Source organism: Xenopus laevis, chromosome 9_10S, assembly GCF_017654675.1.
Source record: "Xenopus laevis strain J_2021 chromosome 9_10S, Xenopus_laevis_v10.1, whole genome shotgun sequence".
NCBI classification, from domain to species: domain Eukaryota; kingdom Metazoa; phylum Chordata; class Amphibia; order Anura; family Pipidae; genus Xenopus; species Xenopus laevis.
Genome location: NC_054388.1, coordinates 65,757,832 through 65,778,571, shown reverse-complemented (window position 1 = coordinate 65,778,571; position 20,740 = coordinate 65,757,832). Strand labels below are relative to the sequence as shown.

General features: G+C 37.1%; 1 protein-coding gene across 1 annotated transcript; it reads right to left on the bottom strand.

Moving 5' to 3' along the window:
• Nucleotides 1-1,808: 1,808 nt before the first annotated feature.
• LOC108702267 (nostrin) lies at nt 1,809-20,145 on the bottom strand. Its single transcript, XM_041578619.1, has 16 exons — nt 19,952-20,145; nt 17,171-17,256; nt 15,116-15,199; nt 13,555-13,617; nt 13,262-13,343; nt 12,908-12,970; nt 12,334-12,435; nt 10,432-10,557; nt 9,741-9,839; nt 9,339-9,464; nt 8,850-8,958; nt 7,829-7,917; nt 6,973-7,098; nt 5,785-6,007; nt 3,446-3,529; nt 1,809-2,888 (listed from the first exon to the last, which is right to left on the bottom strand). The coding sequence occupies exons 1-16, from the start codon at nt 20,000-20,002 to the stop codon at nt 2,761-2,763; spliced, it is 1,641 nt and encodes a 546-aa protein (XP_041434553.1). The 5' UTR covers nt 20,003-20,145; the 3' UTR covers nt 1,809-2,760.
• Nucleotides 20,146-20,740: the final 595 nt, after the last annotated feature.

The window sequence follows — 20,740 nt, the reverse complement described above, 5'->3', positions numbered from 1 at the left end:
AGCAGAGGTCTATGCTCTCCAAATCTGATGGAATACATGACTTCTGGAGCACAGTCATCAATTCAAGTCATTTATTAATCACATTTATCCTACAGCAGCAGACGTTTATATGTTTATACAGTAAAAATATTTATTTACTGTACAGATCCAAAAGTAGCTACTTTTCAGTGATTGTGTAATGTTTCCAGAAAATGTTAGGTTTTTGGCCTTGTTCCTGTAATGGTGTAACTATAATTTTATTTATCATTTCTTAGAATTCTTGCAGTAATTTATTTATAAGAAGCAGATCTTTATCTCAAATTGGATTTTTATCTACATTTCCATTCAGCCTAGCTTACTACTGGATTCATGTCATTAGACATATTATATTTAACATGATAATTGTATCATACAACTAAATAAGAAATACATGATAATGTACAGAAAGAATGAAATCGGAAAGTACATTTGATATCAGTGATGTATACATGATCTTGATTCTTTATAAGAAAGAATCTTCTTTATTAGAAAGACGTAGGTTGTTCAAATTATAAAGAAACTGAATTAAATAAGATAAGAAATTTGTGCCCCAAATCAAGGGAAATTACAACATAAAGTTTCAAATACAGCTATTGACAATAGCAATATCTCTCATTAAATAAAAAATAGGCTGCCGAGATAAATGTTGAGATAAAAAATGTGGCCCCAAAAAGTTTTCTAAAAAAAACTTTGGTGCCTGGCCCCCCTTACAAGTTAAAAAAAATGGGGCCCCAAAAAATATTTTTTAAAAAAACATTGGTGCCAGGGCCCCCCTTACAAGTTAAAAAAATAATTGGGGGCCCCAAAATTTAAAAAACAAAACAAAAAAACATTGGTGGCAGGGACCTATAGAATATAAAAATAATACATTGGTGGTCAGGGGATTAAAAAAAAACCCCACATTGGTGTTCAGTAGAATTGAACTCATGGCTTCAGGACTTCGCATCCTTTCGTGACTTTGGGTCTTTTCGCAGCTTCAGGACTTCAATTTCGGCTGTTTTCGTGACTACGGTCTTTTCGCTGCTTCGGGACTTCGGCTTTGGCTGTTTTCATGGCTTCGGGTCCTTTGTCTGTTCTCTTCGGCACTTCCGCATTTCGGCTGTTCGGAATGGATACAGGCTTTGGCGCTCTCAAGGGGGGCCCCGGCTCTTTTCAAAACTGCAGCACTGCCAGGCCCCCCTTCATGCCCGAGCCTGGGACATTTGTCCCCCCTGTCCCCCCCTGATGGAAGCCCGGGTGAGAGCTTAAAAATCCAGAAAGATAGATGACAATCTTTGATCCAGTTTTAAATTCCTGTTTTTTCCTGACTGTATTTTATAATAGCTGCTGTGTCCCAGTCATGGTGACTTATTGCTGCCTTTCCTTGTTTGGGTGCAGCCACAGGTTTACAGACACAAATAGGAAGATATTATGTGCTGCAGGTTAAAGTGGTTGACACTGCAATATAAGTGCCAGTTCCCAGTTCAAGTGTTATGCATGTGCTCCAATAGGTAGTACTTGAGTTTCGTTCTGAAGAGACTGAATCCAGAATTCTATCTGGAGGAATTCAGGGAAGGCATTCCAAATGTAAGAAGCAACATAGCAGAAAGGTTTAAGACGGGAAGCAGTGGTAATAGTGAGGCATACTTCCAAGGGTATACTCTGAGAGAATTGAGGAGTCGGACAGGAACATATGGAGACACAAGTGAAGACATGTAGGTGCAGAGGAATAATTGGCTTTGAAGTGTAATGTAAAATACCCCAGTAAAACGGTGTGCACAGTAAGTACTAAAATACAACTTGACATAATATAAGGATGGATAATTATTTATTTTAAGAATATTATATACAAAAAATGGAACCATTCCCAGGACTTCAGCTGAACTGGAGAAGCTACTGAGAACAATGAAACGTATTATGTTGTTCTGGATTATTACCTTAGGCATGGGCTCTCTCCTAACTGGATCAGGGTAACAACCCTAAACATTGTTTCACCAGTGTAATCTCATTATCACTAACAGTTGATAACATAAACTGCAGGGAGTTGCCAAAGGTCCTATCTGTTCAATTACATCCCTGTTTAACCTGTGAAATATTATATTGGACTGATTATTCTTGCCTTCTAGCTTGTCCTGACTTGCTGTTGCATTCTTGTAATCTGCTCCACTCTGTCCTGTTCTACAACTGTTCCATGATCCAACTCTAGTCATTCGTGATAAAATCTGCCTTTCTCCAGTCAATCTTGTTCTGCAGACTCTCAGTCCTGCTCCAATCTGTCCTGTTTTACACCTGCTAGATCCATCCCCATCTGTCCTGTTCTTTGCTTGCTCCATCCTTCTCTAGTCTTTCCATATGGAATGTAATAGGAATGTATACTCTAAGGAGACGGTCTAGGCATGGGCGAATTTGACCAGTTTCGCTTCGACAAAATTCGCTGCTGGCGAAATGTCGCAGACGCCCATTAAAGTCTTTTTTTATGCGCGCCACCATACACGTCTATGGGCGTCATTTCCACGACGAAACAAGGTCAAAATATTTACCCATCCCTAGAGACTACTTATTAAAATTTGAGATCCCACTTTTACCGCAATTTGAGGAAATAACTACATTTTTTACGTTTAAAAAATGGATAAACCAGCCTCCCTGGTTGGAACTGTGCAAGCTGTATATGGAAGAAAATGGTTTGAGCTATTTCTGCAGACAACCGAACTGAAATTAGAATTACACCATTTACAAAGAAGCAAATAAGCTTAATTCCAGTTACTATGCATGAGATGATTGATCTGTTGTGTGCTCCTGAACATAAGTAGAGGGAAAATAGCCTTTCTTCCCATTGAGGCTTCCGTACCACCAGCCATCATCATCCTTGTGATGAACTTCTAGAAGATCACCTGTGGGAAGAAAAAAAGTTATCAAACCTGTGCTCTGTAATGTTCCCCCAGAAAAACTGTTTCTATTGTCACATCACCTATACAAGAAATTGAACCCTCTTTAACTGATGTTTACCAGGACCCCAAATGCTACAGAGTAGAGTGCAAAGGAGAACCAGAGCATAATGTTTAGATTTTTGGAAACATTTATTCAGAGAGTTGTATTGGGTATGTTCCTCAGTCAAAAGAAAATGGGTACTCGTGGGTAGCAGCCTGCAGTATTCCTAGTTGGTTGATGGAATCCTTCAAAATGAAAGTACAGTAAAGTTGGCCATACATGTAACAATCTTCTTGTTTATCCCTCAGGCCAATGATTGGATCATAATCCAATGCAGTCCTCGATCCAACAGCAACATCAAACCTGCCCAATTGATAGCTGCTCTATTTTTGCCCAGATATTGATATCGGGTAGGCCATCAGCTGGTACCGTACACAGGCACCTTATGGGTAAATGCAGTTAATAAGGATCTCCGAGCCTAACATACCCTGGGAATGACAACTTATGATTTCACAAATACCTTTTTGCAAGCCCAGTTCATCCTGCCGTTGGGGTTTATATGGGTATAAAACTGTGCACGAGCTTCTTTGATGTTCATTTATTTCTGTATAAGAGAAAACAATAATGTAAACCTTGTGAAACAACTTCAAATTCAATCGTTTTCTCATTTTCTAGCCATTACCACCTAACAACACTTCTAAACACCGTAGAAAGGGTATGTACATATATATTTATATAAGTTGGCAAATTGATTCTGCCTTTCACAGCATGAGAACATCTTTAATGGATTCCCTTTAGTCTTGTTAGAGCATGATTACTTCACTTCACTACAGATACATAGTAAGTGTACAGAACTATTATATTACCATAGATTTATGCTGAGAAGAAAGTAGTTTAAATTGTTTTATGAAAAGCTCTAATATCTTTCTAACATTCAAATTTTAACCATTATTGTGCATGTCTTTCAATCTGCCATTTAATCAGTATTAAAGGGACTAATCCATTTTATTAGTAAGGGTTATGTTCAATTAATTTTCTCTAAATAAACACATACTTTTTTTTTATAAATTCAACAAATTCCTTATATGAATATTAGTATTAATCTAAATGATTAAGAGATGCCATATTTCTTAACTCATTAATTTCTAGAGTAAAATGAGTGGCGCCGATGCTCTAACTATGAGCTTTACCCCAAATTCCCTAAGTCCACATAGGAGCTACTAAATGTTTAAAATATTTTATTTTCACATAAATTTGAGAAATCAGTATGACAGCAAATACCATGCAGAGGATCGGGGCTATTAAATGGCCAATAGCAGCCCTTATTTGGCTCCCCAAATCCTTTTACTTCTGAATGTTGCTCAGGCATTCAAAAGGTTCCCTGCTCTAGGGGAATATAAAGTAAATCAGAAAAACATTTATCAGACCCCTACACTAGAAAGACATGAGAAGTATAGCATGTCCCAATTTTACTGCATATACTATACTAGCTAAGAACCCCATCTAGAAAAGAGATTAACATAATTGACTCTACAGGCGTCATTGTTGAAAAAGTACCCTTAGTGCTCATTCTGATTGCAGCCTCTTTTTGCACATTACATAGGACATTGTAAACAAACTCATATATATATATATATATCATATGACATGCTTCTCAACATCCCCAGATGTGTGCTGGTATCTGTAGATCAGCCATATCTAAGGACCCAAGGTAAAGAAATATAACTGTAGACAACAGCTTTTTAAGACACATTAGGGCTCATTTACAATGCCCTAGTCAGTGTGCAAAGAGCAAAATAAGGCTGCAATTGGCTTTTTTTTTTTTTTTTGCACTTTACCCACTGCATGGGGCATTCTGTGTTTCGTTTCAGAGCACAGAAACTAGTGGCAACACTCCATTCAACAGGGACAGGTGGTGGGCAGCATGTAGACTGGATGAGCCTCAGAATGAGCACAAAAGGGCGCCCCTTCGTACTCTTACACATGTGCTACTCGGGGTACCCCTATTGAATTAATCTTTAATTCATTTATTTGTTCTATGACTTTCAATATTAAATTATATCATGTGTCCACAAGTATTAATTTGGACAATAGGTCAGAATCAGTTTGATGAAACACTATGGCTGGTTTTAGTAACCTTGGACTTGGACCTGAACAAACAGGAAAGGACACTTTCTGTACTTCCCTATGTCCAAAAAAATCCACACCCTCTCTATAGCCACACTGTATCCTTTCCTTCCCCAATATTTATCTGGTTTTAGTAGTTTCTAGTTGTATCCCTATTATATAAATACTAGTAGAATTAAAGTATCCTCTAAAAATATCCTCTATCTAATCAAATAACCAATGCAGTGCATGAAAACATTTTGTAGTTACAATAGCATTCAGTGTTAGTAATTTTATGATTAGTATGTCCAGGTAAATATAATGTGCAGAAATGTGGCTGTTCTGTACATCGCCCCAATGTGGTAGGAAATCTTTACCACTTTAAGAGAATGTGATTTTCTCTGTAGATTCAGAGCAAAACACTTTTGACCCAGCCAGAATTCCTAACATGCTTGGGGTGCAGTGCTCAGCAATTGCTAGGCACAATTCAGTCAGTTTCTGTGTGGCCCAATTGTACATTTTGCTATCTGTATGTATAATTTGCTGTATTTGTGTAGGTAACTGAAGGCTCCAATGCTCTTTTCTTTCTCCAGCTTGAGGAACAACTTGCAGCTTATGGCTCCAAACACATCAATAGTGCCCATTAGGAGAAGCAGATGCCTCTAATATACAAGTGAAAGGAACAGGAGGAAAAAGAAACAAGTCTGACAATAAAGTTTTTTATAACTTATCATAAAAAAAGATCACTTTTACCATTTTGAAGGGTATTCTCTTCGTGAGGATCTTTAACCCTCCTGGAAAGACCTCGCGGGGGTTTGCTGGGGTAATCAATGGTATCGGATACCGCCGAATCATCAAAAGATACTGAGTGGCTCATGCTTCCTCTTGATCTGTCAGAAATCCGATGGCTTTCCAAACGTTTAAGTTTTTTAGTGTTGATCGAGCGTGATATGTAAACAGAGGAATGCTGGGAACCCTGGAAGTACAATATCAGTATCACCAGAAGTACCAATTTCCCAAAATTACATAAATTACACCATCAACATGACAAAACCTGAGTCACCGTCGTGCTGCTGAAATCATCAACATTAAGGTCAATGGCACATTCAGTGACTCAGAAAGCCACTCTGTCATTGAAATGGCAATTGCCCCGACCCACAATTTGCACATGTGGGTCAGGCAATAGTTATATTTAATAGGGTACATAAATGGAGTATATGCTACTAGAGAGGATTACAGCCCATACCAGTGTTCCAGCATCGATACATGACAGACACATGGCAGACACATACTACAAGTTGTAAATGAGGGTAACAACCTGGTATCTATTTGTGTTTGTTGTGTTTGTAACTCAATAATTCATTCTGAGTGCCACTGTATAGATCTAAGCACTCATCCAAATAAGGTATACCGCATGATTAAAAGGGGTAGTTCACCTTTACGTTAATCACTAATTCTAAACCCATTTTCAATTGGCCTTCATTATTTATTTTGTATAGTTTTTGAATTATTGGCCGTCCTCTTTCCAGCTTTCAAATGGGGGTCACTGACCCCATCTAAAAACAAATGCTGAGCTACAAATTTATCGTTATTGCTACTTTTGATTACTCATCTTTCTATCCAGGTCCTCTACTACTTGTATTCCAGTCTCTTATTCAAATCACTGCATGTTTGCTAGGGTAATTTGGACCCCAGCAACCAGGAGAGCTGTTGAATAAAAAGCTCAATAACTCAAAAACCAAAAATATTAAAAAAATTGAAAACCACTTGCAAATATCCATCTCTACATCATGCTAAAAGTTAACTCAAACTTGAACGACCCCTTTAAGGTTATTGTAGGGTACGTGTTACAAAGAAATAATTCAGTAGGGCAATCCCCACCAACAAACCATTTAAGACCATTTGTGACCTTCCATAAAAGCATTTGGAATTATATGGCACCTTTTCTTTCCATTTTGAGATCCGTTCGCTGCATGGATGGGGTGATATAGTCTTTCCTTCTAGCTCTGCAAGGGTTGATAACAGCTTGAAGTGATTTGCTTCCAACAAATGTATTTTAAGGTTTGTCTACAAAAAAAGAGGTTGAGTATATCGAAGGAATTACTATTTAAACCGCCTGAGTAGTCATCATGTAATTTATTTACAACTGGACTTAAACCCTGACGGTAGCCCGTTACAAAGGGAAGAGGATGCTTGAATGGGAATCCCCCATACCACCATTTAGACAGGGAGATTACTGTTCAGTTTGGACTTGGTAATAATACAATATAATTATACATCACATATGTTCAATACCAGAAAAACACCTTTCTGATGCCTCCTGTGATGTTCATTTGAACTAAGGGCCACAGTACAGAGTAGGCAGCATACTCATTTAAAGTAGGATGCTGGCACTTGTATGGGACCTGTCAGCCAGAATGCTCGGGACCTGGGATAAGGGATCTTTCCATAATTTGGATCTTCATACCTTAAATCTACTAAAAAATCATGTAAACATTAAATAAACCCAATAAGCAGTTTTTTCGTCTAATAAGGATTAATTCTGTATCAGTTTGGATCAGGTACAAAATACTGCTTTATTATTGCAGAGAAAAAGGAAATATTATTACTTTTTTTTATTAAATTTGCATTATTTAGATTGAGTCTATGGGAGATGTAATTTCTATAATTCAGAGCTTTCTGGATAACAGGTTACCGGTTAATAGATCCCATACCTGTACAGCAGAATATCTGACCAGCAAAGCACACTAGCGTCAGTGCCAATATAAATAGATTATAAAATATTAGTGCATGTTACCTCTTCCAAAAGTACATATGTATTTTCTTCATTTTTCACATCAGAAAAGGCTGGATTATCTACATAAGCCTTTAGCATCTTCTCCAGTCCTAAGAGAAACACAACAATCACAGAGACCCTGCACATGTTCAGCCACAAAAATCAAATTATATTTGGCAAAGGCTGCAGCTATTGTAAGCTGTAAACTGTGAAGTCTTTTTCCATGTTAGATGGACTGCCTCTGTTTTTGGTGGGAATTCATAAAAAAAGAGTCAACTCAAAATAGGTGTTAAAGTGGCATTAAAGGGGAATGCAATTCACAAGGTTGGGACTTCAGGTCCAGACTTTTTGTACAACCTTGTGCAAGATTCTGTTTTAACATCAAAAGGTTTTATTTTTTATGCCAATGTAACCCTTTTTTTTAATCTGACAGTGTTAATGTTAACATAATTGAGGTAATAACATCAAAGGGCTTCATCATTTAAAATTGTCAGAAGTTGCTTTGCCAACTTGTGTTGTTCTTCAATAGTACTCCATTGCAGGGAGGAATGACAATATAATGGCAAATGCACAAAAAAAAATTTTTTCACTAGAGTTGGGTGAGACTTTTTTGCATTAAATTATTTTTGAGACAACTTTTATTACTTAAGTTTTACTTCTCTTTCACTCTGAAGTTTAGCTCTGTAACGTACTGTACTATACAAAATCCAGTAAAATAGGTACTTATCACACTACCATATCATATACGGTCAAGTTGAGGACAAAGGGAATGTGAAAAGTTTGCTAATATAGTATATTATAAGATAGTGTTGATTTATCTCATGTAAGCTGTCAGTATGCCTATACATGTGCATCCATGCTATTTTGATGTCTATACTCTAGAGAGATTGTCAGTTAGGGAATGGAACATGAAGTTATTGTACAATGGAGCTATAATAAGAATAGCTTCTAATATTTTAACCCTAATCTCACAAGCAGTTCATACCTATAGAGGGTACACACATGACCCCATGCAGCAAAGTGATAAATAACCCAGCCCTACCATCCTTGTCTTTCTGTGCCTTATCAATATCACTCTGCAGTCTCTCAAGTTTCATGTTAATGGAAGCTATCCTTCTTTCCTTGTCCATTATAACAGAACTGTCTTCCTCCTATCAAAACAAAGTGCTCACATTCTTATTTGTGTTAGTTTGCCAAAGAGATTTATTGTGCAATGTCACTTTATTATTTAAACCTCATATGAGAAATCAAGAGACTGAGGCTGAAAAATACTGTATTCTTTCCCTAACAGCTTGTAGCTAACGGTATTTGGTCTTTTAAATTAAAGATTGCATTTAACTTCATAATGAAACTGAAGGGAAAAAAATATCTCTTTATTTAAGAGCTGTATAGAAAGAAAAGAAACTAAGTAATTATAAGTAAGGCAGTATATAATGTGAATAAAGGCAAAAATTACAGCTATATTGACCAAAAAACCCATAACAAGCTTTAGGGAGGCTAATAAATACATTTTAACAGGTCTTGAACTCACAAAATAATCCATCAGAAGAAATTCTGATTTGTTGTCTCCAGAATAAATGGCTGTTTCCTCCATGAAGGTCTGAATGTCCTTTTCAACGTCAATGCTTTTGATGGCTTGATCAATCTGGCTTTGACACTAAAAAGTAATATTCTTGGTAAATACATTAATTTTTAAATTCTTATCCCAGCATCCTGGATCACAGTAGTTATTAGAATAATATTTTGCCTATGAAATGTTGGAAAATTGGGAATAGTTTAAGTCTTGGATATAACATAACGTTTATAAATATTTCATTTACTTCCAGCCCATAAAAACTATGTCAAGTAATGCCAAAGGGGTAGAACAATTTGCTAAATAAATACAAAAAAAGACATTGACTGTTATGGTAAGGTTCCCTAAAACATCACTTACAGTGTTTAGTGTCTGTCCGAAAGTTAACACATGTTGGTTGTACCGAGTGAGGATATGAGAAAGGAGTTGTATTCTTTCTTTTTCAAGATCTTGAATACTCTGGAACGTAACTTACAGTGAATTAAAGTTCTTTAAACACAATACCAGATGTATATGCCTAGTGATTTTGATTGAAGATGGTTTATTATTTTTTTCATTTTAGTTAAGTGACCCAATAGATCACTTCAAACCATTATACATTCTTTAGCACTGCAAAGGTAACCCAACAGAAAGAAAATCAGAATTAATCCCTACTGGTATATTTATCCTCTGTTTAAATTGGTGTTTATGGATAAATATTGCTAGCGATTCAGTAGAACCAGAGCTTGCATGCAAAGCAGACTTATGTGATTTATTATAATAAATTAACACATAATTACAGCCTTATGCATGTTGTGCTCTCTCTAGCACTTAGTCATATGAACCTGACTCCAGTACCACAAAAGATATTTCCCATTCCAAGGACATTCCAAATATAATCTATCAATATTAGTAGAATGAAGCAGCTTTGGTAATGTCAAGGCTGTAAAACATGACAAGCCAAGTCAACATTTTGGATTCCACGAGCAAGGAGCTTAAGTAAAATTACATACACATTTCAGAAACTTCTAAACCCATGTAGCACCATTTCTTATGCCTCATTGATACATACCGTATAGCAATTTTCCAGCACATTTTCCCATTTCAGCCGAACTGTTTGACCGGTGATATTCTCTTGATAATATTCTTCATCCGTTTTGGTTAGTGTCTCTACTGATTTTTTTAGCTTACTGAGAAGCTGGAAGTGGAAAAAACATTTTTGTGCATGTATCGAGTTGTCAGACCGAGCAATATATATATTTTTTTTTTAACAATTCCTTTATTTAGCATCTCAATTGTACAGGTTGTATGTCATACAAACAGTAGAAAATGTCATAGTCATGAGATTGCTGCAAATTCAATAAACTTCAAATAAAGATAAAGAAAAAGATAACAAAATGGTGTCGTACTTAACATTTTTAGTTTCCAGACTGTATTGTAATGAGCAAAAACCTAATGGGGTTACAATCAAAATGGAGGAAGTAGAGGATAATACCAAGTAATCTATCCCAACCCATTTTCTTCCCTGTTATTTCCCGTATTCACCCCATCACACTTTATTAGCAATGAATTTAAGCACTTAGCACCCCACCACCTCCCAGCTCCCGAGCACCGGGGGGGGGGGGGTGGAGCGGGCACCCGTCAATCTGGATTACGCCTACCTATAACCAACTTTTACATGTGTGGTGACTATAAGCGGTTAGGAGAGCATTCAACAGGATCCTCACCAATCCATACATCCCAGATCTTATTAAACTTATTCGGACAGCCTCTCCTCATGTATATGAGTTTGTATAAGGGTATAGATTTCTCAACTAACTGCACCCAAATTTTTATGGTTGGCCCCAACCTGGATTTCCAGTGCATGGCGATCACTTTCTTAGCATACATACAAAGCACGGTTGCTAATGTGCGGTGGGCACGGCTCGGGGAGACATCCTCCACTTGATTGAGCAATAGCACCCTAGGCTCCAGGGGAAGAAATACGTCTGTTCTAACATGTATCAGCTGAGTTACTGATTTCCAAAACGTTCGAATTAGTGGACAATCCCAAATCATATGGAAGAAATCAGCCGGGGAATGGTGGCACCTGGGGCAGTTCTGACTTAGAAGAGGATTCATTTTATGAAGCCGTTGTGAGGTAATATATGAGCGGTGCAAATAGTTCATTTGTGTCGAGCAATATTTAATATCTTGAAAACATTAATTATGGGTGAAACAACATTTTTTTATTTTTATTTTTTTTTAAATGAAAAGCAGTTTTTATTTTACTATATGGTGTACATTTTGTGTACTACTCCCCTTTTCTGATGGGTCATGTGCCTTTTATTAAACCTCAGTTGATGAATACTCTTTCTCAGCTAGCTAAAATGTTAATAGTACTTATGGTTTAATGTAGGTTAAGCTATACAAACAATTATAGGACAGGATCTATAATTGGCCTAGCACAATTATCCATAGTTCAAGCACAATATGACACAAAATGTAAAAAAATCCAGCAAGTGCAGTATTGTTGGAAACAAGGCTCTTCTGTGCATTGCACTGACTGGCATGAGATTGAGGCATGACAGGGGATGTCTACAGCCTACCTGCCTACCCCCTGCCAATACACTTGCAGAGCTGAGATGCACAGGAAACCCAATCAACTGTTTGAGATTTGGGCATAAGATAGAGATTTCATAGGAACAAGGTACTTTGCACTTAAAATGGGGGTACACTGGGGAAGTCACTAAGCTTATATTCAGAACACTTTTGTATAAACTCTGCTTCTCTAGCTCAACTCTCACATCTTATAGTTAACAATGTACCACTTTCAATAATCTTTTTTTATGTATGTAGAGAAAGGGTTACAGTCATGATGGCCAGGCAATGTTTCAGTCATTCTATTCCATACTAAGTTAGTAGGGGCAGATTGCAATCACTATAGAAAGATAACAAGGTACAAACACTGGCAAAATACTTTCCAAGCCTTTACCTTCTGTTTTTCTTTTTCCGACACTGATTGCTTGTTAGTGTTTTCCACATGATGGAAAAGAGCTTCATGTTTTTTGGTATGTTCCATAAGTTTTTTTTTGACCTATGCATTGCAACATGGAAGTTATAAGGTTATATTTCAGGCAAACAACCTGTACATAAGATTTATCAGATAAAATCGAAAGAAAAACTGTCAGTGGTAGCAATAGTTGAGCGCCAACTGTTAGACATTTTAGTATACACATAAATATGCAGCAAATACATATAAAAACCTGCCAACCCACCCTAATTTACCCAAAGTTACCCGGCTAAAATGAAAAAATGCTGGCGTTAATCACACGCGGCGGTTCGTTTGGGCGACTTTGGAAAACGAATTGCCGCGTGTGATTAGCGCCGGTGTTTTTTCATTTTAGCCCGTGCAGGAACAGGGAAGGCGTTTGGGGAGATTGGTCGCCGCAAAAACGAGGCGATTAGTCGACAGGTGACCAAATCTCCCCCAAAATGCCCTGTGTGGACTTACCCTTAACCCTGGACAAAATCTGATTACAGTGATGGTAAGTGAAGTGAATATATACCTTTATCTGCTGCTTCCAGTTGTTCAATACAGAACTTGTCATCTTCTCTACTTCATTATCTAGCTTGTTGGTGAGGAAAAGAAACGAAGGTAAGATTAATTAATGGGCCGTTTCTACTAACACAAATTCTGTGTAAGGATATTTCTGACTGACCACACTCTCCACAATGATATACTACTGGCACTCAATCAGTCTAGTCACCTACCCACTTAGATTGGAAACCCTATGGGACTGGGATCTCCAATAGTAATTTCACCAATCCAGTTATACAGACATAAAAAATGACTATGTGGGATGTTGCTTCCTGACCAAGGAATCACAATTGAAGGCCAGCAGAAATTGCTATCTCCTTACTTTTTTCTTCTTTTTTTCATGTTCTTCCAAGACTTGACTGGTTGGTTTTATGGCTTCTTGTTGAATGGCTGTGCCTAGTTTCCTATATTAAAAACTGCAAATTAACCCATTTCTAGTGAAACAAATAAAGCTTTGAATAATCATAAGGGTTACTATATGTTACTTTAACAATATGCACTATGTGCAAAAAAAAAAAAAACAGAATACAATCGGGGCAGCAAATGGTACAGAATCGAATGCTCTTTTTTTTAAATTAATTTAAGAACACATTTTTATTAAGTAATGATACTCACCTGTGTACTTCTGCTGTCGTCCTCATTTCATCAGAAGCACAAGTCCAGGCATTATTAATGCAACTGTAGGTAGAGAAGTTGTGTATTAATTTATGAAAATGCTTTTTACTGTTGTGACAAATATGTGAAAGAAATTATATTGTGTTTAGGTAAAATGTCAATAGGAAAGGTACTTAAAAGGTAGCAGATACATCATATAACGACAACAAGCTATTTTCTACAGTCAGTAGAAGGGGAAGCTATGGCAATGTGAGATAGACAGGAGAAGCCAAGGTACAATGATGTATATACATATAATAGGGTGAGAACTTCACACTAGTTGCCTTCAGCTAGTGACCTGCAGTGGTTTGGGTACCTGTGAAATACCCACAAAGCAGTTGGGCAGTCCGCAAGTACCCTGCCTGGGTATCTGGTTCAGCTGAGGGTCTTAGCCCTCCCATCCACACCACATCAACCATCTAGCAATTTTTTTCATTTGCCTGGTTGATCCACCTCCGGAGTGAAGTCACTTCTGATCCATGGCGACATCACTTTTGGTCTTGCAGGTCCTTGGGTCAAGTGGTAAGTAAACACCTTATGGGTGCAGGTCAGGTAGCGGGTCTGGGTAGGGGGGTATAGCAGAGTACTGGGTACATATTGGGTGGGGGTTCAGTGGACTGGACCCGTGCAGAACCTTCAGCTTAATAGCCATCCTGATATCACCTTACTTTTATACTGCAGACCAGGCATTTAAACTTTACCAAAGTAAGAATTATTAATACAAGTTTCTGCAAATATTATTGCTTTATAGAGAATGAAGCAGTTATGGGGTACTCAACAGGGTTTTATCATAACTTTATTGCATTGTATGCACTCTATACCCTTTTTCCCATCTCTTTTGTTTCTGTTTGTCATCTTTTCCTACTAGAGTGTAGGTTCTTCGGGGCTGAAACCTTATTCCAACTGTGTACTGAAACACCTATGCATAGATTTATTTATTTTCACTGCCTAATTTTACAATAACTGTACTCCTTGTAGTTATACCTTGTAAAGCACTGTGCATATTTGTGGTGATATATAAATTAATATATACAATACAAAACAAAGGTATGTCAAGGTGTTGAGCCTAGTTCTTTATCAAGACTGAAATAAAACCTTCAATACAAGATGTTTTTTAATAGCGACTCTGAATACAGAGCAAGCCCCTATATTAAATAACAGGAAAGTGAAATTGCTGAAAAAAGATTCACATTAGTAGATCATCTTGCACCTGTAATTTTGTTTTGGTTGTTTACTTTGGAGTGCTGGGAAGTGCAGTGGAAGAGCTTGATAGAAAGTTTTTGATAGCTCATACACCTACTAGGAAGATATAGCTCATAATTCAATAGCATATGAGCTACTGCCAACAGGAAGCACTCACCTTATGAACTTCCTTTTTCTTTCTGTGTTTTCCCATGATCAGTACATGTCCTGGCCAGTAAATGCCAGAAAGTGTTTAACAGCCAACAACAAAAACAAATTTATCATGGACAGTAAGAACAGTTAGATACATACTGTAGACGTGTTTGTTTTGCTTACTTACTTTTTATTCACACTGGCCAATGCCTTTGTCAGCTTGTTCGCTACCTTCTCCAGTCCTTTGGCATAACTCAGTTCTAGGTTAGACCTACCATAGTAATAAAGCATTACCAATATAGTCAAAATAGACATACTAGAGCATGTATGTTACAATGTACATAAAACATTATTCTTTTGCGTATTGTGCAAGAATGGGCAAGAACTACGATTTTGCATAACTCATCTTGGATTGGCTTTGGACATTGGATGCTGACTAAATAGCTTTTAATTCCATGGATAGAATATAACATCCTCAGTTAGACAAATGGACACATAAATGAAAACATAGCTTATAGGAGGTATATGTATATTATGCACAAACTCGGGCTATGTTTGCCAATTTCCTGTAATTCATATTAATCAATCCGCAAATAACTAGTGATGTAGGGCAATTAGAATAATCAATAAAGCTATCTGAATGGCTGCAATGGGTTACTTAAGCAAAGTAAACTTTCCAGTGTTCTTGTATTACCCTGAAGGTTTATTTTCCAGTATGTAAGTGGTTTAGTGGACATAGCAGAAGGATTCCAGTTTCCATGTTTGCTGCACAAGATCATTTACAAATAACTTGCAGAGCAAACTAATCAAGGATACAGCGTTGAATTGGAGGGTCCTAGGCCCACCAGGGCTTCCAACACAGGGCCCCCCTGCCCTAGCCACAACCCCCCCCCGACCCCTACCTGTTCTCTTGGTTGTGGACAAGGGGGGGGGCAGCACAGGCAGCAGAAGACAGGTGCAGCTCTGACCCTGTAAGGATAAACCCCATAGCTTCTTTGCCAAAGAGTGATGGTTTTATAATCCCCCACAAAACTCATTTGCAATCAATCCATTCAAGATTTTTCATATCTATGAAAAACATGATTAAACATAATCGCAGGAAAAGCCCTTTTGATATGATTTAAGCATTGCTACAGAAAAGTATAATGAGCGATGGTGGCATCATGCTGGAGGACTTCTTTTCATAAGCAGGAGCTTTGCATCTTTTTAAAGTGACAGTATACAGTACATCCCTTTTCAACATAAATGCAAAAATAGGGCTTGTGCTGAACATACTTTGCCAATTAATCAAGAACTATCTATGGTACTATCTATGGCACTAAACAAGAATATGAAGCCATTTTAACTTTAGTACTTCCTGTTACTACTGAAAAATGTCAGAGGAGCCCCTAATAATAGGCTGCTGCTTAGAGAAGGGAGAGGTTTGTTTGTTGAAAAATAGACAGGGGACTCTTTATAAAGGAAGGAGTTCTGTGTAAATAGTCCAACTTTAAAATTTGTGCTTTAGGGTAAGGGCACACGGGCAGGTTCGGGGAGACTAGTCGCCTGGCAATTGGCATTTGTCCAGAATGAAAGATGAATCAGAATAACAGGAGCAGTAACCCACAGAAACAAAGAAAATGTCTGCTTTTAAACAGGTAACCAGAAAATGCTACATTCTGGCTATAGGTGATTAGACCAGTAACAAACTGCGCCTTTTATTACATTTCTTCATTAGACTAGTGCCTATAGTTGCTAAAAGGATAGCAGGGTGGAAAATATTTTGCTCGTTTTTGGCACTTTGCACCCTGCCCCACCCATCATAACATTAAAAATAGTGGCTAACAAGTGATCTATATTGCTGGTTAGTGAGGTTTTGAGCTTTGCTTTGACATGATAATTGATTTAAAAAAACAAATATAAAACTGCAAATCAGTTACAAAGTTGATTAGATTACTTTTTTTATTATTATCTGTTTAAGGGTAGAATTACACAGACGTTTTCAGCACGATCCAATGTGCTGCAACAAAACGCATGCAACAAATCGCATGCGACGGAAATAAGCGTGTCGGATTGTGCCGAAAACTTTTGTGTAGTCCTGGAATCTCAATTTAAACTCCATTACTGTATCTTATGTGTTTCCCTTACTAAATCAGGATATGATTTTGTTTTTTTACATCATATTGATGTTAGGCAAGAGTTACTTTGAGGAAAGGTTAAACTTGATTTAAGCGTTATGCACCAGTGTTACCAGTGTACCCACCTCTGTTGCAGGGCAGACATAAGAGTTTTGCAAAAGATCTCTCCATGTTTAGATATGTTCTTCAGATCCTTGTAAACCCTGTCATACTGACACAAACAATGGTATCTATAAATACATATATATATATATATATATATATATATATATATATATATATATATATATATATATATATATATATATATATATACACACACACACAAGAATATATATATATGCAAGGAAATAATAGAGGTTTAGAAGGATTTCCTCCATGGATTGGCTAAGACAAAGAAGCAACTGGCCAAAAGAAGAGGAGTGTTATTTGCATGTGACACATTTATTAGCAAGGTAAATAAGTACTTAACAATGCACTGTAAATGAGAACTGCAAACATGCAGGGAACAAAGCATTGTAAATCCCACATGGAACAGAGAATGGAAGGAACATGGAGTGAGTGTATGTTTTAACCTTACATTTTATATTAATCATGAAGATAAGGAGACCATAAGTCCATTAGGTTTGCTGTAGTCAGACCCAGTGCAGTCTAGTTTGTTACCAGTAACTGGGGAGTTAAGGAGGTATTACACCTGCACCACTAACAGTAGCTCGTGAGCAACATGTTGGATGTTGCTCTCAGTGTCCTCAAAGCAGGTGCTTATTTTTGAGTTCCAGGCTTGGAAACAAATTTTAATTGCATAAAAATTAAGTATAGTGCCACGTAGAGGCTCTTGTAGGCTACCAGTCCACATAGGGGCTACCACTAGTCAATCACAGCCCTTATTTGGCACCCCAAGGGTATTTTTCATGCTTGTATTGCTCCCCAACTCTTTTTACATTTGAATGTGTCTCACAGGTAAAAAAAATGTTGGGTCCCTGTGTTAGAGCAATAGGTGCAAAAGTGAAACCCTTGGTGCTCATTCAAAAGGCACTTGCGTCTATGGTCTGGCTGTTCCATGAGATGTCAATTTTTGCTGAAAACACAGAGGGGTTAGAATGATTACACAGCTCCACTTATACATCTGAATAGCAGAGCTTTCGAGACCAGTGGCAAGTCAGAAAGGCTCTATACAGGAGCATGACATAACAACAAGGGGGGGTCATGGCCAACCATATATAAAACTTTAGACTGCTTAGGTTTTTTTGAGCCTGTACAGAGACATGCAATGAATTTCTTCCAGCAAACGTATTCCCTGGCAACACAACTCTGCAAGGAATTTCAAGTATTAGTAATAATGCAGAATATGATGTCAGACGGTTAGACTTTGGAGTGTTTAACTGGCACAGCTTACACAAGGAGGGACTTGACAGGGGTGTATAACTGGCCATCCGCTCTATGTGTGTGTATATCTATCTATCTATCTATCTATTTATTTATTTATATAACAAACAAGGGAAAGTTGAGTGCAAAGGAATCTTGTATTTGTATATATCTATCTATATATATATATATATATATATATATATATATATATATATATATATATATATATATATATACATATATATATATATATATATACATATATATATATATATATACATATATATATATATATCTATATCTATATCTATATATATATATATATATATATATATATATATAATTCTTGAGAAAGGTGGGACCGAAACGCTGGATAAGATGTATTTCATGAAATAAATCACTTTTCTCCACTATATGACAGTGAGTGCTGATCCTTCATCTATATATATCAACATTATTGATTGTGCACCACCGGCTCCATTGGTCTGAGTGCAGGTACTGTGGAAAATTTTATATATATATATATATATATATATATATATATATATTATACACCACTTATAGCAAGGGAGTTATTTCTGCTCTATAAATGTAATTTTCTGGTATTCTAACAGGGTTATGAAATTCCACATAGATTACTATTTAATCTACTCCCAGATACAACTGATGCCTTGTTGGTAGGCACCAAGGAGGAATGGCAGTTATATATAAATGATCAGATTTATACAGTAATTGACCATTGCTTTCCCAGTTCCACACACATTATTTGCATTATTCACTGTTTACAGAATAAGTCTTCCTGATATAAGTCTTCCTGACTTCTCCCATTGACTTATATGCAACCTCGACAGGTCTGAGATACCGGATTTTCTGATTCTGACTTTTCCATCTCGGGGGTTTAATAAATTCTGAAAAATTTGTTATTTTTTAAAAGTCCGATTTTATATAAAAAAAATCATGAATTTTTTGTGATTTTTGCATTTGGGGTTTAGTAAATAACCCCCTTAGGTTCTATCATTTGAGAGCAATACACTGTGTAATAGTCATGCAAGGGCAAGAGTATTGGTATTCACTGTACTTCACAAAAATACTAGTGATCTGAATAACAACCTTAAATCTGTTTAGCCTCAGAAAATATAAAACAGGTTAAAGTACCATATATAGTGACAGTAAAAAATATATTTTTCTTGACTCTCCTGGTTATGGAGAAGAAATGTCATTAGGGACAAAGCGTTGCATAACTGTAAAATGTTCTTCTTTGATATAACATGCAGCAGGTGAGGATTAAGAGGAAAGATACAGAAGGGCTTCCTATTCCAAAAGAAAAATGAAACCTAAATTGAATATATACTGTACAATAATGGTTAATAGTGAAGCTGGAGAATAAATAGGAAGTTCGGCAGTGTGCACAACGGTGCAACCAAAAGCAAGCACACAGGCAGTACAGTAATTATATGAAAAGAGATTTTTGACACAGAGTTTATAAGAGCAATCTGGACATTATACAGAGGTTTAAAGTAAAAATAAAATTTACTTACGGTGGAGCCTGCAAGTGGGTCTTTCATTTTAAAAAGGTGTATCTGATCCATAGCCAGTAGGAAATACAGGTGAGGCAGCCAGCGTACAATGATGAATCCAGGGAGCTATTACACCTCCGTCACATGACTCCAGAGGCTCAACATGGAACAACGAGGCTCAATAAAAATATTTCAGTACAAAGGTATTGTGTAACTTCCATTAGTGCTGATCTTTTACCCTGGGATATCTGGCAGCCACTCTAAACAGTGTCTGTGTATTTTGTGCAGTGAACGGTGACTTATAAACTCATGGAACAGAAGCCAACTCATACATGGCAAGAACTTGATTCCTTCTCATGACAGAGAATGTGCCAACTGTAATGCCTGTGTGTTCCAGCGCAGACTTCTCTTAAAAGGAGCACTGAAGTCATGAGGAAAAATAGCTTTGCATATGTGGCATATATTAATAATTTGATTTATTAAATAATGCTGATTTCCAAATTGTACCTAAAAATTTTAAATGGAGCGAGAGTTGTATACTTTCCGCATTAGCGATGCAGCGAGGGGGGGTGGCATTGGAAAGGCCACCTCAGGACAGCAAGGACCCCCGAAACGCCCGACTCCTGAGGACAATTGGAGGACAGTGGGGAAATTGCTCCATCCTTATAAAACCTTGTATTCATTTTAAATGCCAACATGCATGCCCACATGACCAGGCAAAATGACCTGAGATGGGTGCCTACACAACAATATTACAACTAAAAAAATACACTTGTTGGGTTAAGAATGACATTTTATATGGTAGAGTGA

Excerpts from the sequence above, each read along its gene's own strand:
- LOC108702267 (XM_041578619.1), bottom strand. The coding sequence starts at position 20,002 with ATGGATCAGATACACCTTTTTAAAATGAAAGACCCACTTGCAGGCTCC. Across the intron at positions 15,200-17,170 it reads ATGTCTGCCCTGCAACAGAG|GTCTAACCTAGAACTGAGTT; the intron begins GTGGGTACACTG and ends TTACTATGGTAG. Across the intron at positions 13,618-15,115 it reads TTGGCCAGTGTGAATAAAAA|TTGCATTAATAATGCCTGGA; the intron begins GTAAGTAAGCAA and ends CTCTACCTACAG.